The following is an 18450-nucleotide window of genomic DNA, read 5'->3' as shown; positions in this document are numbered from 1 at the left end:
GCTTTCAAATTAGTCCAGGTACCAACACTTTGGCATAACTCTACAAGGTGTGCTTCCCCACCCACAGGTGGCACTAGTGAACTTGGTTGAAATGCTCCATTGATAAATGTGAAAGACAGGTTATTGTAGCCCTGCAAAACACTGCAAAACACTTTTCAATATGAAATTGTCATAGAAGTTTTGCTTTTGGGTTACTAACAATCCCATAAAGGGATCAGGAGCATTGTGGTAAAAGTAACAAACCTTATTTTGTTATTCACAGTAACACACACTGTACCAAGAAGATGGAACACTGTTTAAGTAAAAGTATTACTACAGGAATATTATTACTACTTCTAAAACAATTATGCCGAATATTATAAAAATAGGAAGTAGACACGTTATAAGTAACAAGAATAAAATGAACATTTCTAGCATGTTTTAAAATGTCAATTAAAAATCTTACAACCTAGTGCCTATTCTACCCTTAAAAAAAATCGGATGGCAAAGCAATTTGCAGTCTAGAGTTTCTTAGGGAGAAGAGACATGCTGCATACTTTGTGACAGAAAATGCTGTCTTTATCAGCAGAAGTGCAAAGATGGTGTTTCCTGCGAAGGGCAAGCACAAGCTGTGGTAGCAGTCAGTTGGTCTTACTCTGAGAGTCGGCTTTATCAGCTTCAGGCGAGATGTAGCATTTGCATAGCGTGAAGTGTGCTGGCAATAGGTGAGACAGTCTCTGGCAGCATCTCGGTTGATAATCTGAACGAAGGACCTCTCCTGTCAAGTGGCAGTCCTTATTTACTAAATCTTATCAGAAACTGGAATTTCTGACAAATGTAGGAATATCTGACATAGATAATGTGCATCAAGGTGTGCAAAACTCTGACCCTTCATTCAACAGTTGAAATAATACTTTTGATCAGAAAAATGTTTCTTGGCCAATAATATGTGACTTGAATAAAAAGAGAAAACATGTAACCATCTTTTAAAAGAAGATTCCAGCGCCAAAGTTTGTTTTGATAGAACATAGGAAGCATTGCCTATGAGGGTTCTTCTCGATATACATCCCAGATACCCAGGGGAGGGGAAGAGGTGTGGGGGTAGCAAGGACCAGAAAACTCACTGTTGAGTGGTTCAGTGGTCCTAAAGGAAACAAAAGATCCTTCCCTCTTTGCGCTAACCTTGTGTGTGTGTGTATATATATATATATATATATATATATATCATACAGGCACCAACTTGTCGGGATCATTTTTACCCCATTTGTATGCAATTCAAAGATTGCCATGCCAGTGTTCAAAGTGCATATGAGACTGGCCTAGCCCTAGTATTCAAATCTTTAATGCCTTCTCTCATTCTGTAGAGCTCGATTGCAAGAAGTTTCTTTTTAGCTCCAGTACATAAAGCACCACTACCATGTGTTCAGCTTTCCATTACATAAAACCTGATTGGCGAAACAGTTTTCAAAATAACCTTGGTATGTAACACACCTTTGCTCATTACTGTTGTCCTACTTCTTCCTCTCACTAATTGCTCCTCCTTTTATAACCTCTCAGTATTTCCACACGCTCCCTTCCCCCCACCCCCTCCCCACCACTCTCTCCTTTCCCTCTTCTCGCACCTGGGGTGGTGTCAACTAGGGGAGGGCGAGGGAAAAGATGGGTCTGCTGTGAGATTTTCGTTTTGGCATGAGCATGGCCTTAATCTCGACTTCTACCTCAAATACCCACTATTGAGTATTCAAAGCACAGGCAGCCCTTCCCTCCAGCTTACTGTTTGAGTGGGACCAGAGTGATGATCAGTGGCTAATGAACATGAAATACTTCATTATTGGGCTTGGAAGACAGAGTGGAGGATGTGGCTCCCTCAACTCTTAGTCACAAGTCCCTGCTGTCTTGCTGTCCTCTTGAGTCCATCCAGCAGCACCGTGGGGCATCCAAACCAGCTTCAGACTCCACACAGGGGCATAGCTTGAGCAGTGTGATTGAGGGGGGCGTGAGCTTCAGATTTCTCTGCAATCACACTGGGACATCTTGTTAAAAACATATTATATGAAAAGCAAGACATGAGGGGCTATTGGGCAGTGGAAAGAGAGAATGAGCTCGGATCGTTAGGGGTGCTTAAAACGCAATTTGTTTCAAACTAATCAACACTTTTTAAGGCCCTGTGTGTGTTTTATTTTTTTTGTTTGGTCAGCGCTGCATGTACAAATCCCAGGTGAAATATGATAGACTCTACATTAGTCGACTGAAAGCAACTCACCCTTTTATTTATGACAGAATGTCTTTTTAGGGGGATGCAACACCCCAAACAACGCCCTCCTGGAGCTACGCCCTGACTCCAGGACTGTTGTTCAAATTGCAGGTCCGTACAACCCTGACTGTTGAGCTTTTGTTGGACAGTACAGTCATTCTTAGAAAGGCTGATATAATTTTCATTAACAAAAGCAACACTCCTCAGCAGGGCTTCCAAAGATCTAATAGCAGGGTACAGTATTAGCATTCACAGTAGGTCACCACACTGACATTTCACAGCAGCGTTACCATACCGTGTACCATAATAACATATTTGAACCTACTTGGCGCTTACACCGTAGAACGTTGTTTTTTTGTTTTTTTTAATGCTTTGAATAACAGCTGTTACTGTTACCCAATTTAATGGTACCCACTTTATCGACCTCCAGAAGGTGAAAGTCTAAGGAGGCATTGACAAGATCTGAACTTGCATTCTGCAGGCTCAACCAAATTTTGCTGGGCTATCTTATCAGCTTCAATAGTAGAGTGTGACCCACCATCTGCCAGCATAGCTGATGTAGTTGTTATGGACAGTACAAACTCATCTATAGAGAGAGGCTATACATTCATGTTTTTTACTACCATTTTTAAAAAAAGGGCTGCTCAAATTACCACCACCTCTAGGTAGGCTGCTGTTCTCTTTGTGTCTTTTTAATTACTTTCCACGAGGGTGTCAGTTCTTGTAATGGGACCATACAGCCACTTTGTAGTCGGAGGAAGGTATTATTTGTCTAATAAGTGTCTCTCCTCGTTGCAGAACACAAAGGAGCATAATAAAAGAGGTCTCTTATTGCATTTTACTATTACTAATATTCACCAATATATTTTATGCTACATGGTCAAAATTCTGCTTTCGTGGAGCACAGAAATATAAGGTGGGGGGGTGAATTGTCCAATATACTTGCTTGCGTGTCAAAGCTTGCTTGACAATAGCATACTGTAAACATAGTGAGCAAGGGGAAGTCCCACCTTCATAAGGGAACTGAGGTAGGTAAAGTTGGAACAGGCAGACTTCAATCAGAAAACCCAATTTTTCAACACAATTGTGGCATTTTACTGGGACATACCCCATTTTTACGATTTTTTTTTGTGCGTTCAGCCTTCTTCCAGTCACTGACAGAAATAAGTGTGAAACCAATGCCGGATCACAGAAACCTAAACATTTCTGAAAAGTAGACACAATTCTGAATTTAGCAATGGGTAATTTGTGTATATCCTACAAGGGTTTCCTACAGAAAATTACTGAAATACAGGGAGTGCAGAATTATTAGGCAAATGAGTATTTTGACCACATCATCCTCTTTATGCATGTTGTCTTACTCCAAGCTGTATAGGCTCGAAAGCCTACTACCAATTAAGCATATTAGGTGATGTGCATCTCTGTAATGAGAAGGGGTGTGGTCTAATGACATCAACACCCTATATCAGGTGTGCATAATTATTAGGCAACTTCCTTTCCTTTGGCAAAATGGGTCAAAAGAAGGACTTGACAGGCTCCGAAAAGTCAAAAATAGTGAGATATCTTGCAGAGGGATGCAGCACTCTTAAAATTGCAAAGCTTCTGAAGCGTGATCATCGAACAATCAAGCGTTTCATTCAAAATAGTCAACAGGGTCGCAAGAAGCGTGTGGAAAAACCAAGGCGCAAAATAACTGGCCATGAACTGAGAAAAGTCAAGCGTGCAGCTGCCACGATGCCACTTGCCACCAGTTTGGCCATATTTCAGAGCTGCAACATCACTGGAGTGCCCAAAAGCACAAGGTGTGCAATACTCAGAGACATGGCCAAGGTAAGAAAGGCTGAAAGACGACCACCACTGAACAAGACACACAAGCTGAAACGTCAAGACTGGGCCAATAAATATCTCAAGACTGATTTTTCTAAGGTTTTATGGACTGATGAAATGAGAGTGAGTCTTGATGGGCCAGATGGATGGGCCCGTGGCTGGATTGGTAAAGGGCAGAGAGCTCCAGACCGACTCAGACGCCAGCAAGGTGGAGGTGGAGTACTGGTTTGGGCTGGTATCATCAAAGATGAGCTTGTGGGGCCTTTTCGGGTTGAGGATGGAGTCAAGCTCAACTCCCAGTCCTACTGCCAGTTCCTGGAAGACACCTTCTTCAAGCAGTGGTACAGGAAGAAGTCTGCATCCTTCAAGAAAAACATGATTTTCATGCAGGACAATGCTCCATCACACGCGTCCAAGTACTCCACAGCGTGGCTGGCAAGAAAGGGTATAGAAGAAGGAAATCTAATGACATGGCCTCCTTGTTCACCTGATCTGAACCCCATTGAGAACCTGTGGTCCATCATCAAATGTGAGATTTACAAGGAGGGTAAACAGTACACCTCTCTGAACAGTGTCTGGGAGGCTGTGGTTGCTGCTGCACGCAATGTTGATGGTGAACAGATCAAAACACTGACAGAATCCATGGATGGCAGGCTTTTGAGTGTCCTTGCAAAGAAAGGTGGCTATATTGGTCACTGATTTGTTTTTGTTTTGTTTTTGAATGTCAGAAATGTATATTTGTGAATGTTGAGATGTTATATTGGTTTCACTGGTAATAATAAATAATTGAAATGGGTATATATTTTTTTTTTGTTAAGTTGCCTAATAATTATGCACAGTAATAGTCACCTGCACACACAGATATCCCCCTAACATAGCTAAAACTAAAAACAAACTAAAAAGTACTTCCAAAAATATTCAGCTTTGATATTAATGAGTTTTTTGGGTTCATTGAGAACATGGTTGTTGTTCAATAATAAAATTAATCCTCAAAAATACAACTTGCCTAATAATTCTGCACTCCCTGTATAAAAATATTGAAATTGAGGTGAAAAAACCAGCAATTTTTCACTACGTTTTCCTGCAATATCAGATTTTTTAAAGCAATATACCGTTACGTCTGCTGGACTCTTCTGGATGCGGGGATATATAGGGCTTGTAGGTTCATCAAGAACCCTAGGTACCCAGAGCCAATAAATTAGCTGCACTTTGCAGTGGGTTTTCACTCTATACCGGGTATACAGCAATTAATTTGCTGAAATATAAAGAGTAAAAAATAGGTATCAAGAAAACCTTTGTATTTCCAAAATGGGCACAAGATAAGGTGTTTACACACTCTTATATTTGGAAGGAAAAAATGTAGAAAAAGACAAGGGGCAATAACACTTGTTTTGCTATTCTATGTTTCCCCAAGTCTCCCGATAAAAATGGTACCTCACTTGTGTGGGTAGGCCTAGCGCCCGCGACAGGAAATGCCCCAAGACACAACGTGGACACATCACATTTTCCAAAAGAAAACAGAGGTGTTTTTTGCAAAGTGCCTACCTGTGGATTTTGGCCTCTAGCTCAGCTGGCGCCTAAGGAAACCTACCAAACCTGTGCATTTTCTAAAACTAGAGACCTAGGGGGATCCAAGATGGGGTGACTTGTGTGGCTCTCACCAGGTTCTGTTACCCAGAACCCTTTGCAAACCTCAATGTGGCTAAAAAAAACACTTTTTCCTCACATTTTGGTGACAGAAAGTTCTGGCATCTGAGAGGAGCCACAAATTTCTGCCGATAAAAATGATACCTCACTTGTGTGGGTAGGCCTAGTGCCTGCGACAGGAAATACCCCAAAACACAACGTGAACACATCACATTTTTCCATAGAAAACAGAGGTATTTTTTGCAATGTCCCTACCTGTGGAGTTTACCCTCTAGCTCAGCCGGCACCTAGGCAAACCTATCAAACCTGTGCATTTTTTAAAACTAGAGACCTAGGGGAATCTAAGATGGGGTGACTTGTGGGGCTCTCAAAAGCTTCTGTTACCCAGAATCCTTTGCAAACCTCAAAATGTGGCTAAAAAGAAATGTTTTACTCACATTTCAGTGACAGACAGTTCTGAAATCTGAGAGGAGCCACAAATTTCCTTCCATCCAGCGTTCCCCCTAAGTCTCCCGATAAAAATGGTACCTCACCTGTGTGGGTAGGCCTTGTGCTCGCAACAGGAAATGCCCCAAAACACTATCTGGACACATCAAAATTATCAAATACAAAACTACCTGTTTTTGCGGGGGGAGGGGAGCACCTGCGTTTTTGGTCCTGGGCTCAGCAGCCATCTAGGGAAACCTACCAAACCCAGACATTTATGAAAACTAGACACCCGAGGGAGTCCAGGGACGTGTGACTTGTGTGGATCCCCCAATGTTTTCTTACGCAGAATCCTCAGCAAACCTCAAATTTAGCTAAAAAATCACTTTTTTCCCCACATTCATGTGTGGGATCGCCGCACCGGGACAAATTTCTTACCACCCAACGTTCCCCTCAGTCTCCCGGTAAAAATGATACCTCACTTGTGTAGGTGGGCCAAGTGCTTGTGACAGGGAAGAGCCAAAAATATGTCGAAATTGAGGGGGAACCAAAGTGGGTCCAAAAGGGCAGTTTAAAAAAAAAAAAAACATTTTTAGGCTGACCAGTGCAGCAGAATTTTTATCGGTATACATGAGACAACGCTGGGTGGTAGGAATTTTGTGGATTCCTGCAGATTCCAGAAGGTTCCATCACAAAAATGTGGGGAAAATGCGTGCTTTCCAGCAAATTTGCAGGTTTGCAGGACATTGTGGGTAAGGAAATGGTGTGGGGTGCATGTGAAGCACACCACCCTGGAATCAACTAGATGTTTAGTTGATTTTTCTACATGGCAGCATCCCAAAGTAAAAAAAAAAAAAGTGCAGTCCTCACCATTCCAAGTGGGACGATTGTGAGAGTTACCAAGCTCTCATGGCCCAAATGTAAAACAAAAACAATCAAATGTCCTCTTGCTTGCCATGGGATAAGATCTTTTAGTGAACGGGGGGAGAGCTGAAAGACAGCTAGCCCGTTCAGTTCGGGAGGGGGCATAACCAGGCCCATACTGGTTGGTAGACACCACCCCACTATTTTCTTCTTTTTTTTTTTGTATTCTCTGGCATCTAGTAGACTTTGTCCCCCCCCTGTGGTGTGGCTTGGGGGTAATTGCCCAATCTGCCCACTGGTGGGCAGAACAACTATGGCCCCATTTATTTGGGGTGGGGGGATGGCCATACCCCCAACCTCTTATTTTGAAATAAAAAATCTTCCCTGGTCTCTGGTGGGCTTTCTGCCTCCCTTGGGGTCAGGGGGACCTTCCAAAAATAGGCCAATCTGCCCCCAAGGGGGGCAGTTATGGCCAACAGTAATGTGTCCCCATGGGAAGCGACCCTTGCCTAAGGGCCCCCCCCCCCCACCCAAACAAAACACACACATACACACACACCAATCCATGGTATCTAGAGGTTTCTGCCTCCTTTAGGGGCAGATTAGCCTAACAAAAATAGGCCAGTCTGCCCCCAAGGGCGGCATAAATGGCCTAAATACATTTTGCCCCCCAGGGGAGCGACCCTTGTCTAAGGGGTCACTCCCCATACATAAAAACATAAAGTAAATAAAAAATATATATATCCCTGGTGTCTGAGGGCAGATCCACCTAATTATATTATATATATATATATATAATATAATAATTATATTAATTATTAACCCCCCCCCCCCCGGCCAAAGGGGCTGCTCCCCTTATGCATTATTATTAAAAAAAAAAATCCCTGGTATCTTGTGGTTTCTGCTCCTGGGGGCAGAGCGGACTAATTATATTAGGCCGATCTGCCCCCGGGGGTGACCCTTGCCTAAGGGGTCGCTCCCCAAACATAAACAAATTAAAATAAACAAAAAAAAATTATGCCTGGTGTCTAGTGTTTTTTTGTCTCCACGGGTGGGGGGGGGGGCAGGAATGGCATAAAAATCATTTGCCTCCCTGGGGAGGGGCCCTTGCCCGAGGGGCCGCTCCCCTTATGCGCAAGTATGAATGAAATAAATAATCCCTGGTGTCTAGTGGTTTCTGCTCCCCCCCCCCCCCCCCAGGGAGCAGAAATTGCCTACAAATAATTTGCCTCCCTGTGGAGCGGCCCTTGCCCAAGGGGCCGCTCCCCTTATTTAAAATATACCCCCCAAAAAATTCCTGGTGTGTAGTGGCCATTTCTGATGCAATTGGGCAGCAAAAATGCTGTGAGCGACAAGAAAGGAAAGGCCTTTCCTTTCCTCTCTTGTCTCTCCCGCCCCACCTCCCAGTCAGAAGAGAAATGCAAAAGCATTTCTCTTCCAGCATCGCGCTGGAAGCAGACGTCACTGGGGGGTGGGGGAGGTCGGGTGAAAGGGGAAGCAATTCCCCTTTCATCCCTGACAGAGGGGTGTGGGTGGGGGGCCGGCAGCAGGACGAGCTGGTCTCGCCCAGGGCACACGGGAACCGTGTGCCTGGACGAGACCAGCTCGCCCACGGCACCCGTGTGGTTAAATAATCATTTTGTTATTAATTACCATAACAATCAAATGATTTAGAGCCATTGTTATAAAAAACACGTGTATATAACACCACAAAGAAGTCACGCCTCTACAAGAGCATTTGTCTTGCCCATTTTCCAGAACTGTTGAACTTCCTCAGTTAGAACTTATTCCTGTAGGCATAAAATGGTATAGGTTACTGAGCTGGACAAAGAAAGGACTTGCACCTTTTTTCCAAACTCTGTGTGCTTCTATTCCACACATTGTGTAACATACATGGTTAGGGTTAGTAGACTTGCAAAAAGGTTTACGTTGGAGATTGCTTTTATTTTCTTTCTGTACATCAGCAGTCTGCCAGCGGGATAGATTCTCCAATCGTGAGTTCTAATTTAGGGGCCCATTCGTGCCCACTGGAAATCGGGTGAACTTCTACAAAGTTACTACTCTCTTCTACGGTTTTTTCCATTCTGTTTGCACACATAAATGCACCTATAAATCGAGTTGTAGTAAGTGTGCAAACATGGTATGTATTTTAGTTTTCAGTGAGGTGATGTCTTCATATATGCAAATTACATGTGATCTTTAATCAAGCAATATTTACATACTCCCCATAAACATTCCACAACAGTAAGTATACTGGAGAAGGGATGTGCATGGAAATTGGATTAATGTAGATTTCTACGAATTCGCCTGGGGATTTTTGCAGCTCCTCTAAAAAGTGGAAATGGATTCAGATCATAGGAGGAAATCTTTTTTAAATGTCTCTGAAAACAGCTGTGTGAAACCCAGGTCGCACATCCAAACTTTCTCCTGTAAATGGCATACGTTAATAGGCGTATAGTGCACATGGGCCTGCGTTACATACGTAGATAGCATTACCTTGAAACCATATTTAGGTAATAACCATTTCAAGATCATTCTGACAGCTGGCCTTGCACAGGTAGGTTTATTGATCCAACTCTTAGCGTTTATGAGTTGTATTTTAGTAATAGTGTATTTAAAAAGTGCGTTTGTTTATGAACATCAGTGGGACCTACCAACATTGCCTGATGACAAGGCCAGTTCGTAGCTACCACTCCATAAAAGCTGAGCCCGCCGTAGCCACTGTCATCCATTCCACTGCTGAAATGGAAACCAAAATAAACCCTAGCAAAAGTGCCCAGAGCAGTCCTGCTTTGCGGAGGCCGCATCCAAAATGTGTCTGGACGTCGTGGTTTGGCAAAGGACCGCCCCGCAGGGGGCATCAGGGGCCGGCGCATTAACCGCTGCCGGGGACCCGGAAATTATATATCAAAGCCGCCTCAGCGGCAAAACCGACGAAGGACAGCTGGCATTCCCCCTCAAGGGAAAGGGAGGAGCCCCTCTCCTTTGAGGAACAAAGAAAAGTTCAAACCCCCCAATGGGATGGGGAGACACCGCCCGCCCTCATTTTGGAAGACAGAAGAAAAGGATTCTGCTGCCCAGGCAGAAACCACTTTGTGGGCCACAAGGGACAGCACGCGGGATCGCTAACAGGACGGCTAATGAACACTTGAATAATAAAATGTCTTTGTCCCCCGCCCTCCTTGTTTTCTTTTCATGTACCGTATTGGTGAGGCGAGACGACACACGGAAGGGCCGGAGAGGAGCCGGTCGGGCACACACATATCCGTGTGGACGCAACAGTGTGAGGCGGGGGCAATGGGGAAAAACCCAGAGGCAGCACTCCCAAAGATCCGGGTGGCATACGCTAATTGAAGCCGAACACAATACATCCAGATTGCTTCAGTGAAGAATACAAGTGACAGGCAGGCTGTCACAAGGACGGTGCAGCAAAATCAGTGCTCCTTGGGAGGCCTGACGGCCGGGACACTGAGGTGTTTTTGGTGAATATCCGAAAGGAAAAACCCAAATAATGAAAGGGGGGAGCCGTCTGGCGACGTAAGCCCCTCAGGCGGCGTGGCGGTAAAAGGGGCACATTGGTTGGTAAAGGAGGCACACCGGTGGGCGGTGTGCCGGAGAAAGGCTACTTACCTTGGGATGCCTTACGGCAGGGTAAGGAGGCCGATGGGGGAGTAAGCGGAACACGGCACTCGCGGCCCAGACCCGCCGGTTGGCAGGGCACAAAATGGACAGACAAGGTAGCGAGTTGAGCCTAACAGCACTAAGAAGCTACCCCCCTCACGATCAGAGAAAAGAACCAACAAAAATGGATGACCCCAAAAAGCAGCATGAAGGACGACCTCAACAACAATAGGTGTCAGAATGATGACAAGCAAATGACAAGGACTTGATTGATTTATAGCAGAGATGATGTCATGCAGTAAAGTTATGATCCTGGAGAAATGATTTATGTATGGCAGATCAACTGTGATTTATGACCCGTCTCCAAATTACGATTTACAATCATAACAAATGCAATGGGTGGCCCTCAAAATGATTTATGACATTATAATAATGTATGGCCTTGTCATTGTGATTGATGGCTGAACCTAATGAGTGATGAGGTCAAAGATTGTCGCAAGAGTCTATGCTTGTAATAAAACTGCTGCCCAGTATTCCCACAAGAGATTGCAAACACACTTGGTTGTTGTGAATTTGTTTCTAAATGTTTATGGGGAATTACATTAATTGGAGTGGGCCAAGTGCGGGGGTTATGGTGATAGCAGCCCACCCTGCTGTGAAAGTAGCCTGCATCCTACCAGGGAAAAGGCTCAGTTACTTGAAGGTCAGTCCGGCCCTGGTCCTTTCTTTACTGCTCCCTGAAGTGGCGAGTTGGCCCTCCTGTTTACCACCGTCTTTAGGAGCCGGCTTGTAAATTATAAACCCGTCCTTTTAGGCGGGCGGCGGCCTCCTGTGATCCGACCTGCCCGCAGAACCCAGAGGGGCTGAATCTTCATTTCGCTCGGCTCCCCCTCCCATTTTTCACAAACAAAAAACAAACCTCGGAACATTGAGATCCGGCCAAGAACGGGTTGAGCCGCTGACGCAGCCGTTCCCTCATCTGGGCGCACCCGGGCTAGCCTCCTTCCTCGACGGGGCCGTCCGCTGGCGGCAGGCCCAGGGGCCGGAAACCTGACTCGGCAGCGGGGCCCAGCACGGCCTGGCTGTCGTCACGGTAATTACATCCGTTTGCTTTCGGGCCGGAGATGTCCATTATGGGGCCGTCAGGGTGGTGCATGGGTGTAGAATCCCATCTGCATTTATGAGGATTCAAAACTTTAAAACGAACCTCTCTCTCCGTGCCACCTAGAAGTGCATGCATCCCGTGTTACCCAAAAAACTCCGACAGGAAAACAGAACTACCCCAAAACATTGGAAGAGAGGTTAAATTACAACTGTAGCGCATATTGGGGGAAGACAAAGGTGAATATTTTATGCCTTGTACTTTCAGCAAACGGGGAGACTAGAAATCCTCTCCTTCCAGTGAATACGCGTGAAATGCTACCGTACAGCACGTGCACCAGAGAGAGCCTGTGGCAGTGCTGGAAATGGCCAATATATTGGACATTGTGTGTCAAGCAGTGGAAGCAGAAAGGGGGAGGAGTCATAAACAGCGGAGACTGACAGTCAAATTATACTTAGATTTTTAGAAGCTCTGCCGCCAAAGAAATAGGCAACAAGGGCAGATGTGGGGCTGTATTCAAACTGCAGGCCATAACTTTAGAACCCTGTGTTTTTCCTCAATGTTGGGTTACTCTAGGGCTGCTGACAAGGATTCCCTTTGGTAGTTATAAGTAAAATGTGAATGTCTGTTACTGTTATTACTCATACAGACAGATATATCTGACCACCTTGGAGGGTAGGCACAGCTGTTGGAAAACTCAAAAGCTGCCACCAAACCACAGGTTAGCCCAAGGAGTTGTGAAGTGACTAGCTGAATTTCTTTGTTTGCTCAATGGTGTTACGGTCCAGCCAGGACGAGAGCCTTACAAAAAGGGTGCTGATGATCCTTTTTATGAAGCATTGGTTTTGGGCCCAACTAGAACTGAAAGTAACAGAGCCCCCTCATCACCTGTAGGCTACTGGTCTGAGCAACAAGTATTGGAAAATCCAACCAGTCTTGCCTGTGTAGGAGCATAGCTGCTGTTCAGCATGGCTACATTTTAGTGTTGTGGAGTGTCGTAGAGTGGAGTAAAGTGTCTTGGATTGCATAAGGTGGACTGGCATAGAGGGGAGTTAGTGGCCTAGACTGAAGTGACTTACAGTGGAGTGGACTGCCGTGGAGTCGGATAGAGTGGAGTGCCATAGAGTGAAGTGGAGTAAGGTGAAGTATGCATTGTTTGGTAGCGCACTGCTGTTGCAGATGTCACATTTTCAGTTGAAATGACCAGTACATTTGCTCATATAGTTATACTGATAAAACTAAACAGCATACAAACAATAATACATACTGGGTTCACCTAGTTTATTGTTTTGTTTTGATTGTATTAAAGTATTTGTGTACACCACTTTTCAGTATTACAAAAAGGTGTTTCGTATGTGCTTTCCTAACTCTTATATTGTGGAAGGATGGACAGAAATATGGCTTAGGAGGCATTTCTGTTTTTCGTATGGTGGCTTTATTGAAGGGTTTGTCACAAATATATATAGAGTGGTGATATAGTCCCAGTGGAATTATGAATAGTTGTATGAAGTTCTCTCTCCTGAGGGTGGATGTTACACTGGTATTAACCACATCCTTATTTTCATTTTTTTTTAGGTCTTGCAGGATGGTCCCCTCCAGCAACCTCAGAAAAACAGGAGAATGTTCTGGTAAGTAAAATGTGGGTTGATGCCACTCAAATGCTGGGTCATGATAGTTCGTGTTCCCCTTTTATCAACAGCCAGAGTGGGATTTGGCTTCTTTAGTCCCGTCACCAGTCACTCGTGAGAAATCAAATGTATTGAGTAAGTAAACAAAGAATGTAGATGTACGGTTCCATTATAAAGGTTCTCTCTCCTGGTTAGCTCTCCTAGGTTTTCCAAACAGTCATAGCTACACCCAGACGTCATATGAGGTGGTAGCGTTTCCACGGGAGTAAAGAAAAGAATCTATCAAACATAACTTAAGAGTAAGAGTGTCCTTTGCCCTTGTTTTCCCTGTGCCTAAGGTTCAAAAGTTCTCCTGAGTGGTTCTTTTGATCATGGCCCTTTTAGAAAAGTAGGGGGAAAGGAAAAAAATAAAATACAACTCTGTCCATTCTCCCCCTTCCATCCCTGTTTCAGCATCACTCGCCCACAAAGCCATAAGTCTCCAGAGGTTTGGTGGGCTTCTGCTTGGAGGCTGATGGCATCCAACACTCTTCACTCCAGTCTTCTTCGTCTTTGTCCACAGAGGTGACTTTGTTGAGTTCCTCTCTTGTCCTCTGGATGTTGTGTCCCTCTGCCTCATCGCTGTCGGCTTCCTCCAAAGGCACCACCTGTCTTCCCATTGTCTCCTCTCTTTCTCGTTTTTGAAGTTGGCATTGATTCCTGGATCTGGGGCCCCCTCTCCTTGGTCCGTCGTCCCTTTTAGTGGTCTTGCACCTCCCCCTTGATTCTGCAAGAGTGTCCCTTCTCACTGTCTGTGTTTTGTCTGATGTCATCAGCCCTCTCCCTTCCCAAAGCTTTGCTTTCTATTTAGGGTCTGTCCCTGTTGTAATCTTTCTGTGGGCTTTTAACCACGCCCATGTCACGCCCATCACTTCCATTGGTTCGTGGGCTTGCCTTTTAAAATTCGCTTCCCTTCATTAGTGAAAGGCAAGCATATGTCATGCTGTATCCGGTGTTATTCCCCCCTCCCCCAAGTGCACCGGCCATCTACTCAAAACATACGAGGCCCCATGTTTTCCACATGGTTTCTGGACTACTTTTTCTCTTTATTTCATAGGCAGCACGATCTCGCTGGGTAGTAGTCAAGCGTGTTTCATGACTACCAGTTTAATTCTATTGTTTATCCTAGTGCTCCTTTGCAAATTCAAGGTTTCACACAGTGCAATCGCGCTAGTTTTTTTAAATTTGTTTATTACTATGCAAAGGTAAAACCGGACCGGTCTATTTGTTCTGATTAGTCACATTCACGCCAATGGCGTGGCGCTTTAAATCAGGTCCCTTATGTGAAATTGTATTACTTATCATTTTCAGTTTTGGCAAGAAAAGTGCTGTTAGGAGTTCACAACGCTAATGGCTCTGACTCGAGCAAACACAATACCCATTGTATTGCAGGTGCTTGTTTCAAACTATTGCCAGTGTCCATCGTAGAATGCAGGAGAAGCTGCGACCTTGTAATCAGGTAAGTGAAGGGAGCGAGTTTGGGTGTTTCTCAGATATAATATGAAATATTTGCACAGTTCATTTACAGACATTTAAATTTTGTTGTGTGTAAAAAAAAAAAATCTTTCATTTACCACTCCCAGTATACGACAAGATCATCACATAAATCCTCTCACTTTGAAGTCAAAGAAATTACCAAACTCTCTCAGAAGACAGAGCCTGACATTTGACATCTCTTTATGAATGCACAGCACATGCAACAAGATAAGAACAAAAGTTAAAGGTCTGTTTACAGAAAGTTAGCACTCGTGGCAAAATGCAAGGAGCAATGGTAAGCAGGCTATGCTCCATGGAAGGGACAAAGATGTGCTTGACAGATAAAGACGAATAAAGCCAGCAAACAGAAAGCAAGCAAATGTGAGTTACAAACCACAAAGCCAATGGTAAGAAATTGTCTGAATTCATTCCCAGGGCACCTTTCAGAATGTCTCAAAGAAGTTGTTTCGCAAACAGCTGTCTGGTAGCCTTCACCCTAAAAAGCAAGCCTAGTGTGGGCATTGCTGTAAGTGTTACGGTGTCAGCAAATTTCACTTCATATTTCAAAGCATGTTTAACTGAGGCAAGCCTGAATCCCGGCTCCACAATATCTGCTGGATCTGGGGTTCAATTGCATCCCCCCTCATTTCCTGCAGTGAGCTGCGCGTGGCATTGATAGACAAGTGAGCTTCAAGAGTCAGACTGTGGCAGAGTTGGCAATGAAAAGCATACTTCAGGCTGGGATTGCACTATCTCATGGGGGTGGGGATTTGAGGCAGGCATCATGTGACAACAATATACAAACTCGTGGATTGCAGCACTGCCGCCATAATGTAATGATACGTTATCAAGACTTTTCAGAAGTGCAGTGTTTTTAGTAACCGCCACCAGCTCAGCAAAGCTGCCATATTTTAATAGCCAACACGAACACTGCTCACCAAGGTAGACACACTTGTTAACATAGCTGCCCCATATGAAATGAACGCCACCAGGTTAACTTGTCAGCAGACCTGCTGTACTTGTAATGGGAAGTACCAGTATATCTGATGGAGTGTTTTTTAAATAGTTTCATCACTTCTTTACACAACTGCTCATCACATATCAGTAGAAGTGCTGTACAGGTGTTGGACAGTGCCAGAACATCTCAGCCCGGGTGCTATTGATTAGTGAGTCAGTTCAAGTATTTTTCTGCAGGAAGCTGCTCTTTAACAAATAAGTCATTGTATCTGATGAGTGTGTAATGATGGAATGCACACAGAAGTTACTGACCTTTAAATAGATCACTGAATTGCAAGAAATGGATTTGCACGCTAGAAGTCGTGTCCTGGGGTGTGTCTGCTCCTAGAGTCCGTAGGACTTGACATATTCCCTGTATCTCTTCTCTAGAGTGTTCATTTTGACCAGCACCTCCTCATAGCACACACAGACAGCCAAGGACAAGGGGACACAAAGAGAGTGACTAACATGTATTCCTACCTTGCTGCTGGCTGACGAGGGATTACCAAAGAGTCTTTAAAGCCTTTCATACTTTAATTATGTGCGCTGTTCTAGAGCGCCTCTTGTTTTAGGATGGAGTGGGACGAAGTGGGAGCACAGCCAAAAATACACATATCCTCTAGTCTTATGTTTTTAAGGGAAGAAGTGAATGTGCTTAGAGTGGTCCATATGTCTGTTCAGAAGTTCCAACTGTTTGTCTTTAGCAAGGCAAGTGTGCATTTGAGACCAATATTTTGCAAATATGCATGTTTTATGTAGTTTAGGATCAAATCTTTTTATTATTGTTTTATAAAAACCAAAACATACAAAACACAGCACAGGGCCGAAATGATATACATCAGCACAATGGCACATCATAGTTTCATACAAAGGTTCCTCTCTTAAATCCCAAAACCATGCTGATATGGACCCCCGGATGGTCTCCTCCTTACTAAGTTGTGTATCCGATGGCGATGACCAATAGACCCCAATAATATCAGCCCCGCAATTAAGAACCACACAAACATAAAGAAAAACAACGAAAAAACATTACAACAGTACCTCCCCAAGAGACTGTCGTCCATCTGTCCCTCCCCTCCTTGACCCCATAATATCAATCGCACTTCCCCTCCAGCGCCCCCTCTCGCGCTCCAACCTGTAATTCAGATCAACCTCAAAACTCTCAGGTAGGTTCGGCATGTCAACTCAGTAAATTCTACAGAGAGAAGCCGAATAAAAGGCTTCCACAGTGCACCCAAGTCTTCTGACCGCTGCTGGGTGGCCAATGTAAGTTTCTCCATTGCAAGGATAAACCAGAGCTTCTGGAGACATGAGACACGAGTCGGAACCCTATCTGTTCCCCAAAGCGCTAGAATCAATTGCAGCGCTGCATTGAGCGCCAGAGCTATCTGCCTCCCCTTTAGAGATCGTAATGGAAAAGTAAGGGGGTTAGGCAGCCCCAGTAGGATATACGATGGGAACCTCGGAATCGTGACCTGGAATGCCACATCTATCTCATCTATAATATTTCCCCAGTAACGTTGTAACTTGGGGCAGTGCCAAAGCAAATGTACCAGTGTACCCGTAGCTCCACAGCCTCTCCAGCAAAGGTCTGTCCTAACATGATCCCATGCCTGCAACCGCGCTGGAGTATAGTACCAGTAGGAGGCGATCTTATATGATGTCTCAGTCCCTGCCGCGCTATAGGCTGTATGGTGTGTTCTATAGAATATGCTGTCCATTCCTCGTCCGAGAGATCTCTCTCTAGCTCCCTCTCCCATCTCAGCTGGCCCTTTGACTTCACGGTCGGCTCGCTCCTTGTAGAAGGCGATAGAGCTCCGAGTTACTTTTCTTATCATCCTTCTTTAAGAACAGCCATTTCTCAAATGGCGTGAGAGGTCTATCCATCAACGCTCTGTTCGCCGGCAAGAGAGCCCAGTGCCGAACTAGGTAATACATTAGCCTATCCGCCTCAACTAAGCCATAGGCCTCTCTCATCTGATCAAAGGACAAAACCCCATGTTCGTCAAAGAGACTTCCCACTCTCCTACAGCCCCCTTAATACCAACTTCTAAGGCCTTCCAGGCGTAGTCCAGGCTCAAAATCAGGATTCGCACCGATGGGGGTCATCGGGGAGGGAAAAGAAGTCAGCTCTGAACGGCAAGCCACTGCATCCCACACTCGCAGCGTTGTCCCAGTAATCGGGGAAGTATAGAGACCTCTAGCCCTATGTCTATGCCGGAGCCAAGGCTCCTTCCAAATATGAGAGCCAGCCACTGCCTGGTCCATAAAACACCAGTGTTTCTCCGTAAGTGGGCGACTCCACTCTACAAGAAAGCAGAGTTGGGCTGCCTGGAAATATCTCAGAAGGCACAGGATCGCCAGCCCCCCACTGCTCTTGGGACGGTATAAAACCTGCCTCGCTAAGCGCAGCGGGTGACCCTCCCATATGAATCTCAAAACCGCGGATTGGAGGGTAGCAATCGTCTGGGGGGGCGGGGTCAACGGGAGCACCTGAAATATATATAATATTTGTGGCAGTACCGTCATCTTAACTGCGGCCACCCTTCCCAGCCAAGATAGCTTGTGTTCCCCCATACCTCCAGATCCCG

At 44.9% G+C, this 18450-nt stretch overlaps 1 protein-coding gene and 1 long non-coding RNA gene across 3 annotated transcripts in view; one reads left to right on the top strand and one right to left on the bottom strand.

Annotated features, from left to right (window-relative positions):
• The window catches only part of LOC138267321 (uncharacterized), a 118775-nt gene extending 107117 nt beyond the window's left edge, over positions 1 to 11658 (bottom strand). The window contains exon 1 of the long non-coding RNA XR_011199777.1: positions 11538 to 11658. This is a non-coding gene — a long non-coding RNA (uncharacterized lncRNA). The remainder of the gene's footprint in view (positions 1 to 11537) is intronic.
• GAL3ST4 (galactose-3-O-sulfotransferase 4) overlaps positions 1 to 18450 on the top strand; it is a 263999-nt gene that overhangs the window by 14113 nt on the left and 231436 nt on the right. The window contains exons 1-3 of one of the 2 annotated variants that reach the window (XM_069216178.1): positions 11481 to 11711; positions 13296 to 13348; positions 14780 to 14846. In XM_069216178.1, the coding sequence (XP_069072279.1) occupies positions 13306 to 13348; positions 14780 to 14846 (110 nt within the window). In that variant the 5' untranslated portion in view covers positions 11481 to 11711; positions 13296 to 13305. Of the gene's footprint in view, positions 1 to 11480; positions 11712 to 13295; positions 13349 to 14779; positions 14847 to 18450 lie in introns of those variants that run through there. The other variant, XM_069216179.1, reaches the window with a different exon arrangement.

Source organism: Pleurodeles waltl, chromosome 12 (assembly GCF_031143425.1).
Source record: "Pleurodeles waltl isolate 20211129_DDA chromosome 12, aPleWal1.hap1.20221129, whole genome shotgun sequence".
NCBI classification, from domain to species: domain Eukaryota; kingdom Metazoa; phylum Chordata; class Amphibia; order Caudata; family Salamandridae; genus Pleurodeles; species Pleurodeles waltl.
The sequence above is the reverse complement of the archived record's forward strand: the minus strand, read 5'-3'. Positions and strand labels throughout refer to the sequence as shown.